The sequence below is a fragment of the Crocuta crocuta genome, unplaced genomic scaffold, assembly GCF_008692635.1.
Source record: "Crocuta crocuta isolate KB4526 unplaced genomic scaffold, BGI_CrCroc_1.0 scaffold1, whole genome shotgun sequence".
Classification (NCBI taxonomy): Eukaryota; Metazoa; Chordata; class Mammalia; order Carnivora; family Hyaenidae; genus Crocuta; species Crocuta crocuta.
In genome coordinates, this window is record NW_027527930.1 from 1,716,414 (window position 1) to 1,728,183 (window position 11,770).

Here is an 11,770-nt window from a genome sequence, read left to right on the forward strand (position 1 = left end):
GATTTAGGGAAGAAATGCAAAGCAGTTAGTGCTGTTTTAGTAGTTCAGAGTAGAGGTGATGGCTTGGATGGACATGGTATTTGTAGGTATGAAGAGAAATGCATGGATTAGAGGGAAATAGAGAAGATAAAACCTGCAGAGATTGGTAATAGATTGCGTGTTTGGAATACTTTGAGGGCTACTAAGGGCAGTAGGTCAAAGATGTATTCTAGGGTTTGGGTTTGGACTTCCAGCACTATGTTAAACAACAGTGGTGAGAGTGGACATCCCTGTCGTGTTCCTGATCTCAGGGGGAAAGCTCTCAATTTTTCCCCATTGAGGATGATGTTAGCTGAGGGCTTGTCATAGATGGCTTTTATGATGTTTAAGTAGGTTCCTTCTATCCCGACTTTCTCGAGGGTCTTTATTAAGAAGGGATGTTGTATTTTGTCAAATGCTTAAAACTGAATAAATGATTTGTTTTTAATGGGGACAGGATTACTGGAAGGAAGCTGGGATGCTCTGAGGAAATCATGAGTTTGATTTGGGGACAGAATAAATTTAAGATAAAAAAAACCCCAGCCAAGTGGAGATACTGGGCTGGCAGCGGGGAGAAAAGATCTGAAGTACAGAAGAGAAGTCTGGACTGGAGACCGAATGAGTCATTAGTGTACAAGTATTGGTTGAACTAACTCTCATTGATGAGATCATCTACAGGTAGAAAACAGTGTGAGAAAAGAGGAGACCATAGGTCAAAGCCTTGGGGGAATTTTAACATTTAACGGCAGTGTAAAGTAGGGTAAGCCTGTAAAGACACAGGAGTGGCCAGAGAGGCAGGATAGGAAAAACAGACGAATAAATATATTGCATGGAAGTCATAAAATCATAGACTTTTTGAGTTAGAATGTACTGTAAAAATTATCTGGTCCAATAACTTTATTTCACTGATAAGTAAACTGAGAGCTAGAAAAGAGGGATGAATTAATTGCCAAATAGACATTTCTGGGACTATTCTTCTGCTAATGAAAGACAATAGTGTTGTCAGTGGGACAAGGATAATGATGACACTCATGTTACCATTGGGAAACGCTATGATACTTGGATTTGTTGTCAGGAGACCTTGGTTTGAATTCTGGTTCTACTACTCTCCAGTTGAAAGGCCTTTGACATGTTTCCCAATTTCACAACCTTTACTTTATGCATCTATAAAAGTGATTTATCAATTTATATGGCTGTTGGGAACTGAAGATTAGATAATACACGTGAAAGTGCTTTGTAAACTATAGATTAGCACCTTATTAGAATATCATTCATGCAATGTTTTAAATGTTCAAAGTGTTTTTATAGAAGGATACATAAATGAGATTATGGAAATCATACATCAGAAGAATTTCAAGGGAAATCTTTTTCTGCCCAGTGTTTAAATATATTATAAAACCATGGTACTCTCAATAGCTTGGCACTAAACACTGAAATTATAAAATTATAAAAAGAAAATGGTTAATATTTTAAAGGGTATTTAGAGTGAATAAAGCCATTTTTAAAATGACACAAAATGAGAAATCATAAAAAGGATTGATAATTTGGCTATACAAATATATAAAATATATGTGAAATATATAAAAATGAAATATTTAGCATTAAAAAAATCCCTACGTCATAAATAAGATTGAGAGTCAAATCACATTATTAGAGGAATATATGCAATGTGAATGACATGCAAACTTTAGTATGCTCATAGGAATAAGGTTTTTTTTTCAAATCCATATAAAATAGAAAAATGTTCCAGTAAGTAAATGGGCAAGCAATTGACAAATGAAGTTATAAAAAAAGACCTATTAATATACGAAGACAGATTAAATCTTAGTAATCAAAGAAATATAAATCAAATCAATAGTGAGATATTATTTCTCACCTACTGGATTAGCAACAATTAAAATGACTTACAACACTGAGTGTTAATGCTGTGAGGAAGTAAGCATACCTGTGCATACTTATGTGCTGCTGGTGAAAATTTAAACTGGAGCACTTCTGGCATCCAGTCCAAAAATTAATCTTAAAAATGCAGAGACCACTATATTGATATAAGCAAGCGGTTGAATAAATACGTTGGGAGAATAGACTGAAGATTTTAAACATTCTTCAAATATTCAAAGCTTAATGCTCTATGCCTCTACTCCTCATGTGTGGCTTGCACACAGTGTCTTTCTTCCAAAGAGAGGGAGTAACTTTACAACCTAGAAACCTGACAAACACTACTTCAGCTGGGTGATCAAGTTGACAGTGATAGGTCATTTTGACAATGTAATGAACCCTTTTCATGTGATGGAATGAAAATGATACTCTTACTCTATGGTCTTCCTCCCCTAAACCTGTAATTCCACCCTAAGCATGAGGAAATATTTTTAGAAAGCTCAGTTATGGCATTTTACAAACTGCCTGCTTAGTACTCTGCAAAACTCTCAAGGTTCTCAAACACAAGGAAAATCTTAGGATCTGTCATAGATTCTCCTCCCAAATCACGGATTCAGCTGCTTATTCTGATCTCATTAAACATTTAAATGATATACTTAACTTTTCTTGCTCTAATCCCATGCTAACAAAGCATTTGTCCCATAACTTGGCATCTAGTGAGGTTTGCCTCTGGGGAAACGTGTTAAACAAGCCAATGATTCAGTCCTCCAGCCGTGAGAGTCCTCATTTAGATTAACTTAGTGGTTCCTAACATGTAGTCCTTGGACCATTAGCATCAGCACCACTTGGGAACTTAGAAATGCAAATTCTTCAGTTCACCCCAGACCTATTGAATCAGGAACTTTCACATCAGGGCCCAGAAATCTGTGTTTTGAAAAGCCTGCCAGGTGATTCTGTTAATGTTTAAGTTTTAGAGCCACTGGATTAATTTATATTCTTAGGACTCTAAAAAGGTAAAGGTAAGTAAACAATCTTGATACTGGTCAACTCTGACTCTGTGGGCAAAAGGCCACACACTGGTCCATGGTCATAAATGAATGCAAAGGATCCACTTCTGAGGTTTCCTGGCAGTCCTCTTCAATTGAAAGCCTGAGCTTACTTTGCATAATTTCTACGTCTATCATTGAGCCAAAGTAGGGTGTTGTCTAACCTATATTATTATGGACATGTAAACATATCTTTTAACACCTTTTAACACCTACTTGTGTGTTTAGTTGGGTATGAAAAAGAAGGCAAAATGGAAAGGTTTTAGAAAGGCAATTACAAGGAGAGCAGTAATTAATGCTCAACTTGCACAAACAATAGACTTCTAGGCTTTGAAGTCATAATCATATAAAATTTTGATTAAGACTCTTCTGACGCTTTTCACTTAGGACTTAAAAAATGTAAAGAAGAACAGTGTACTAGCAAATTAACTTGGAAAAATCATAAACACATCTTTCAGTATTCAGAGAAGAAAATGATGTAGAGCATCTAGCAATTACAAATATATCACAAAATATTATTTATTATCAAATTTGTTTTATGATGGGATAAAGATCAAAGAGAAATATTAACTTACCATAGATTCAATTCTTCCACTTAAATCCCTATATTCCTGGGTAGCTGGTGAATTTAACTGATTACTATATTTGACATTTAGGATTTGAAAGCTGCTATGGTAAAAATAAGACTTTTGATCTGTAAAACAAAGAAAAGACAGAATCAGTCTCTCTGCTAGTATTTTAATCCTTAATTTATTTAGGATTATGGGAGGGTATATTATAAAATTAAAAAATTTGTTTCTCTTAAAATTCTAAACTTACTATAAATGTAATTTTTTTAAATTGACAAAGCTGAAATTGTTAAAGATGTAGGAAAATCAGAGCAGCATCATTTGTAAAATCAAACTGCCCAGAAGTATCATATTTTTATTTTTCCTATATTTTTGGGGGATTTGTGACTGCAGATTTATTAATTCAAGAAATATTAATGAATATCTATAATATGCTATCACAAAGGAATAACCCAAAGTAATTCTGAATCATTTTAAAAATTATTTCAAATAATAATCTTTTTAGAGGTATTAGTGACTTCTCATTAGTTTTTTAGACTAAACTAGAAAATAAGCCTTTGAACAGGATATCTAATTGGTTGTCCAGTGTGAATTGTTTTCATCAAAAATGTCTTCCAGAAGACACATTCAGCTATGTGAAGAAAATAAAGACCCCCAAAACACTGCATACATCTTAGAAACATTATGAACATGGACATAACCTAACCTGTCTCAGGAAAAATGCCTGCTTTCTTTTGATCATTCATATGTAATAACTAATGCAAAGAATACCTCAATCAGGTGAAAAAGTTGGAAATCCTGGTGGAAGGGATGTGTATTCCTTTGTACTGAAGGGACAAGTCTTTCAAGGGCTGTCAGTGGTCACTGGGACACATTCTGAAGGGGATTAACCAGGGCTCTGTTTGTGTGACAATATAGTACCATAAAGAGTGAAAACTCATTAATTTAACTGGAAACTTCAGGTTTCTTTTTCATGCCTCTGTAATTCACCTAAGACATAGTTGACTCTGAGTGATTTGATAGCAAAATGTAGCAACAACTTTATAATTAGATTGGCTGATAAAGATCATTCCTCAGTACTGTTTTTTCTCAATGTTGGTAATTTTATTGTGCCATTGGGAGTTTTTCAACTTTCACACAAATAAGCATTTTTGCCTATTTACAATAGAATATACAATAAGTTATGTACTCTTTCTCTCTACATTCATGGATACCCATATACCTACACCCACACATATGATTTAAATGATTTAACAGAATTATAGCTGAAATAAAATAACCTCAGAGTGGATTTTTTAAGTGATAAAATTAGATTATAGCCTATGTTATCTAGTGAAATTTGACATATTTTATTTATCTACATTAAAACATCTGAAGGAATGTCCACTGAAGTATTAAGGAGTGTTGTTTATGAATGAGTGAGGAATATGTGTTCTTTATACTGTTTCTTGTCATGTGTCCTACAGTTTTGTTATAATAATAAGAGAAAAAATAAAAGGACAGATCTTTTTTAAAATTTGTTTTTACTCCCTATCTTTTATAAGTGTTTTCTTAACTAAGACTGTTTTATCAGGAATAGATCATGAATTAACAAATAATTAGGTACATCCATGTTTTAGATGTTGAAACTTAAAGTTCTTTGTAATATTTCACTTTTACAGTTTTATCAGGTTATTATATGAAGAAGAAAACCATGAGATTAAATGAAAAAACATAGTAGGCAAATTCTAGTGTCAGATAAGAATTTAGGGATCTTTTTCCTTTGGCTAGAGTAATTCTTGCCTGGGTAATAATGTTTATTCCAAAAAAAGAGAGAGAGGGGAGAAAAATACTGATTGAGGGAAAATATAGACACAAACATGTATTTAGAGATGTATAGGACCCTCAATTGTGTTGTATCAGAAAATAAAAGTGTCAATAAAGAGAGAATGCCAGACTTGTCATCTGAAGGTATATTTAGTTATTTGGTCTAAAAAGTGGTACTTTTAGTCTTCTAGTACTTACCAAAGGCTAAAAAGTGGATGAGTAGAGCTATGGTCACCGCCAGGATTACCACCCCTGCCACAACAATGAAGCACACTACATATGGATTCAGGAATCTTGAGGTTGATGGTATCCGTGCTGGCCTTAGAACAAGAGAAAATGATCAGACTAATCCTTTCACTTAGAGAAGCCATGGTTTCAGTGCTCATGATCATTTTCTGCCTCCCCAAGTTTTTTAGCCTACGCATCGTTCTATTTATAGGAAACTGCTGTGATTATTGATCAGAACATAATCCTGGAAATGAACCTGAACTAACATTCTCCTTAATGATTTTTCTTTCAAATTTCTTTCAGCACACAGAACTGTTGACATTTTGTAGGTGATTGAAAATTAAGTAAATCTGACCCATGCTTTGCAGTTATTTTCCCTTCTTCTGCCCATTGATGAAGTTCTCAAAAATGACAACTAATTGTTCTGTTTTGCTGTAAGTCTTTCTAAGACCCTATGTTGGACACTTACTGTAGTAAGTTTCCTTAACTGAGCACTATCCCCAGTAGTTTATAGAAGAGAAATCATTTTAGGTGGGGAGAACAGGAGAGGGAGTCAGAACAGTAGCATTCCTCACTGTCATATTCTCCATATTATTGAAAGTCAGGGTGTGACCAAAGGATGAGTGCTGAGATCTAGGAAGAGTAGCAAGCCCCTGAAATGAATTAGAACTGTACCAACAGAGGAAGATTTGTGTCATTTATCATTCCCCCCACCTCCATGAATTTGTCAACTGCAATGTAAACCATTAGATTTGTACTAATACAGTACATGGTATTATAATGGGTATATAGCACCGGTACTATCTTATTCCCTGGCTCCCTCTCCACAACCATGTACACTTGCACTGGGGAAGTAACCAGAAGGGCTAAGTGTGAATTTCTGTTTTATCACTTGTGTACTTGGAGATCATATTGTCATTGATCTGATACTTTCCTAGTCTGACAAATGGAATTAATAATATCTGCCTCACAGGCTGTCTTAAAGATCAATGAAGTTATGTTAGGAAATATATTTCTAGTTAAATAGGTTACCTACTAGGCTGTGTCCCTTTTGAGGGGAAAGACTGTGTGCATGCTTATGTTTCAGACACTTTACAGGGTATCTGGCACAAATAGGTGATAAATATGTATGATATTTGTAAATATTTGTGGCCTGTGTTAACTTTGAAGCATGTTTCAGATTCAAAAGCCATAGCAGAGCTGAAAAGCAGTTACGTTTGGCAGAATATAATCTTTCATTTTTGCTATTTGTTTTGGCAACATCCTGATATAAGTGTGAAAAGAATGCTCTGAGGGTCAGTGATTCCCAGGCATTGAGGTTTCATTGCCGGGTTGCCTGATCTTGTTTGGGCCTCTACATAACTCACAGACTTAGAGAAGGGCACTTCCTGCTATTTTGCAATGTACCACCTGCACATTGTATTCTGTGGTTCTGGGACTGCTAACATTTCAAAAGATTATTAGAGGCAGACCTAGACTTGCCAACCTTCAATTCTGGTGAATAAACATATTAAAAAAAAAATACCATGCTGAAAATTATCATTTAAAGAAAGAGCACTGAAGTACCTAGAAGTAGGAAGGACATAACCTCAGGCTATCAAAAAATAAATAACTTAGCTCTAACATTATGATACCTTTTTATTCTATTCCTCTTCTATGTTCATTTTGCTAAATCACTACTGTGGTAAATTTCCAATTGGAGAAAATTAGCACAACTTGAAATTTACCACAGTAGTGATTTTCAAATGTCAGACTCTCAACCAGCTTCAGTGAAAGTCAGTTTTCACCGGTTTAGCAACATGAACATAGAAGAGCAATAGAATCCCTATCTCCTTTTGACTGTCACCAGATCTGCTACCTTATGTGGTCACTGTGCCAATGACATGCAATCACAAATGCACAGAGTTTGGCATTTGTGATTTCAGAAAATGTTAGTGGCTGCTGAGTGGTGACAGCCAAAAGAAGATAGATTTGGAGTCCAGGGTAAACCCAAAAGCCTAAGTAAGTTTCCAACGGATTGATCCTTCTCCTCAACCAGAGATGAACCAATGTGTTAAGATTAATGAGTATGGAGAGAGAAGTACTGAAACACTAGGAGTAGGTTGGAGGCTGAAGAGCAAAAGCCAAAGGCTCAAGTTAGCGTATGCTTTAGCTTGGATGAGGCTCCCATGGGAATGACTTTAGCACCAACTTTGCTGCAGTACATGGAAAACACCTTAAACTCAATGACTAAAAAGCACCATGAAATATATGACTCAATAAACAGAGGGTGTGGAGCTCATCTTCTAATCTCACAAGCCATAATTAATTGCATAAGAATGGGTTGTTCCACCCTGTAGAAACAGCTGAAGAAATATCTGCTTTCTTATTGATAGTGAACCTTGTCATTGAACCTCTGTATGTGACTGATTACAAAGCTTATGCCAACACAAAGTAAATTGTGCACAATATTTACTTTGTAAAGTAGAGAAAACATGATTGTAAACACTGAATTTTTGCTCAATGCAATGGAAATCTGTGCAAGAAAATACTTTGCTTTTAAAGCTGGTTCCTGATTAGTGAGATTTTTAGTGCTTACATTTAATCAGCAAAACAGTTTGGTTGTAACATGTTTAACCAGCTCCCTCCTCTCTTTTTTTCTGTTATTGACTTGAAAAAGTTACGTTAATGCTGGAAAACATATTCTATACTTTTATTATGAGAGTCTAAGTGTCAGGCATTATACATGTATACTGCCATTCCTCACAGTTGTAAAGCAGGTAGTATGATCCCTGTTTTGAACATAGGGGAACTGAGGCTCAGAGAGTAAATAACTCAAAATTACTCAGGAGTGACAGAGCTGAAAATTGAGACTAACTTTGTTTGAATCAAAGCACATGCACTTCCTTTCGTATACAGTTCCTCCCACACACTATAGGAGATAGGAAAGCTTTGGGATCTCTATCCTCTGACTTCACTTGGGGAAAGCAAAGGGATCAGCATATATTACTGAGAGCTGGAATTTGTCTTAAACATAGTAAATGTGCAATAAAGTAACTGTTGATTTAATTTTAATTTGAGAGTAAATCTTACGTTAATATATCAAACTTGTATAGGAATACTGTGTTACTTAATCTTTGCCATTGACACACACAACCATTAGAGGGCTGTGGATTAACAGAGCCATTGGCAATAATTTCTGTTATCTGCAAAAATGGAGGAAAACAGAGACAGAGTAACTGCAAATTCAGATGCATATGATACGTATACAAAGGACTTTCTGACAATTTTGTGTCCTTTTAAATAAAATTTCAGCTATCTTAGTAACAATGATTTGGTCCACAGTTGTCTTCTCCTGTGAAGCATTCTTCTCAATAATCACACTTTATGTCATGGTTTCAGGAAGCATTCTATAGGATAATATTTTCTAGGGGCACCTGGGTGGCTCAGTTGGTTAAGTGTCCAAATTTGGCTCAGGTCATGATCTCATGGTTTGTGAGTTCGAGCGCCATGTTGGGCTCTGCTGATGGCTCAGAGCCTAGAGCCCCCTTCAGATTATGTGTCTCCCCCTCTCTCTGCCCCTCCTGCTCATGCTCTGTCTCTCTCTTTCTCTCAATAATAAATAAAAACATGAATTTTTTTTTAGAAAAGGATAATATTTTCTAGGATAGATCTTCAGTCCAGACCTCTGTCTTTGCCATTACTGCCAATTATCACCAGACATCTTATGGATGTTTTACAACCTCCTTAAACATAACAGTTCAGTTCAAAATTAAATTTTCCCTCAGCACTACACTTACTCTGCACTGTTTCTAAAATTGGTGACTGTCACTGCTATCTACCTTGTATCCTTAGGTAGAGACCTAAGAATTAGCTGCATCCGCTCCCTTTTAGTCACTTTCCATATTTAAGAGATCACTAAACAGTGCTTATCTTACACCTAAATCTTTTTTCCCCCTATACTGTCTATTTTGTTCTTAATTTTGACAGTTATCACCTGACTTGTATTACTTGAAATGCCTCTTAACTGGTCTCCCTTCTTTCATTAACTACTCAATCATTAATTAGTTAATGCAACAGAGACATTTGGTGAGTGACTGCAATGTTCTAGATGCTGGGAATACAATGAAAAGAAACAGACAAATATAGCAGTCCTAATGATGAAGGTATGCAGAGATGAATAAGTAAAATAAAGGAAAAAAGCCAAAAGTTGGGAAAGGAAGTGTGTATACGGTACTGAAAATTTAGGTAGAGTGCCCAAGAAAGGCCATATTGAGAAGGGTACATTTGAATAAAGACCAGAAGCAGGTGAGTGAGCCAGCTATGAAGATACTAGGAGAAGAATGATTTTGGTGGAGGGAAAAGCAGGCTCTGAGTCAGGAGCTCACCTGGTAAATCTGGAGAAGAGCAAGAGTGGCAGCTGGACTGGGATGGAATGATCAAGGTAGAAGTAGAGGATGTGAGAGGGAGATAAGGTCAGAACATAGGAGTAGGAGTCAGCAGGTGGAGCAGAGCTTTTAGGGCTTTGCATGTAAGGGCTTTGGTCTGCCTTCTGAGTGAAATAAAAAGTCTTTGAGTGTTTTGAGCAAAGGAGTGATGTCAGATCTATTTAATAGGATCACTCTGGGGGATGGGATGGAGGGCATATAACTTGTCATTCAGTAGTTGAGGTGGGAAATCATGGTAGTTTAGACAAGCGTGGGAGCAGTGGAGGTGGTGAGAGAAATGTCAGAGTCTGGATATATTTTTAATTTAGACCCTAGAGGATTTGCTGATGATTCACTTATGGGATATGGGAAAAAGAAGACTCTAGATTGAAGTCACGATTTTGGCTTCTTTCCAATCAACCCTTTTCAGATTCTTCCAGGGATTTTTTGAATTTAAGTCTTAGGTTCTGACTTTCTCTCCCTCCCTTCCCTCATTTGAAAATTTATCTATAGCTTGTCAAGCTCCTCAAGATGGCATCCAAACCTTCCACATGGCATTGAAAGCCCTTCATAGTCACGTCTGCAGCTGCATCTTTTCCTATATCCTCATGTGCCCACTTAACCCCAGACAGAACAAATGGGACAGCCAGGTCTGTGTGTGTGATGACCCTTTGCCTAGAAAATGTTATACCTCAACTGCCTGGCAGATTCCCATCTTGTTCTGAAGATAGTTTAACCATCTTTATTTTCCCTCCAGGTAGATACCTTCTTTTCCCCCAGCTTCCTGTCATTTGATCTCATAATGTCCAGTGAATTTCCCTCTTCTAGTCCTTATCCCTTCGTGTGGGAAACAATGATCTTCTTGCCTGCACCCACCTCCAGGCTGTATTTCATGAAAAGTAGATCTGCCTCTTATCTGTTAGGACATGCTTCATCCCTAGCATAATACCCATTCCAGAGCCAGCATCAGGCTTCGTTTATGAAAAAATGTTAATGACACTGCAAAGAAGGATTTAAAAATAATTTATAGTTTGGAGGGACTTCATATAAGATTGTATGATGTGCATTTTCATTTTAAATACTGACAAATAAAATGTAGATCAGAGAATAGTCTCTGCCATCTAATGAGTGCTTACCATGTACCTGGCACTGTGTTGACTTTTTCTACATCATTGAATTTAATCCTTATAAATAGCCCTAAGTTTACAGATGATGAAATAGAGGCTTACTTACTCAGCTAGTAAATGACAGAGATGAAATGTGAATCCAGGTCTGTCAAGCTCAAACTGCAAATGTCCACATCAGATGGGAGGAGATTTTTCTGTTAATTATCATGTTGTTGTTATCCATTTCTATCCCCCACCTTATCGCTGATGCTAAGAAATGGAAAGTTCAAAACTATTTCTATAGACTTTGTGTTATAGGATATACAAACACATATATTTGAGTGTGTGTGTGTGTGTGTGTGTGTGTGTGTGTTTACATTATGCATTGGAGTTATAAAGACTCAGAAATGGTTCCAGTAGGCAGGCAGTAGAGATCATCTAAATCAATGTTTTAATTTTTTTAGGTTGAGAAACAGTTTGTTTCAAGGTCTTGCTTGGAAGCTGAATAATGGAAAACAGATTAAATGGTATAGCTTTTCTGTTTGAATTTGGGATGGGAGAAAAAGCTCCCCTCCCCCTATTTCTAGTAAAATTTCCCTGATCTAGTCCAAAATTTTTCTTTTTCTCTTAAATTTTTCTGTTCTGTTAAATTTAGGCACAGGAAAGAGAGACACAAGAGGATTATTTCGATTGCATGACTGGATGGTGACAGAGTC

General features: G+C 36.1%; 1 protein-coding gene across 1 annotated transcript in view; it reads right to left on the reverse strand.

Annotated features, from left to right (window-relative positions):
* LOC144220435 (transmembrane protease serine 11D-like) overlaps window positions 1-5,639 on the reverse strand; it is a gene marked incomplete at its 5' end in the record, with an annotated part of 32,129 nt that extends 26,490 nt beyond the window's left edge. The window contains 2 exons of the mRNA XM_077750651.1: window positions 3,515-3,633; window positions 5,513-5,639. Coding sequence (XP_077606777.1) covers window positions 3,515-3,633; window positions 5,513-5,639 — 246 coding nt within the window. The remainder of the gene's footprint in view (window positions 1-3,514; window positions 3,634-5,512) is intronic.
* Window positions 5,640-11,770: the final 6,131 nt, after the last annotated feature.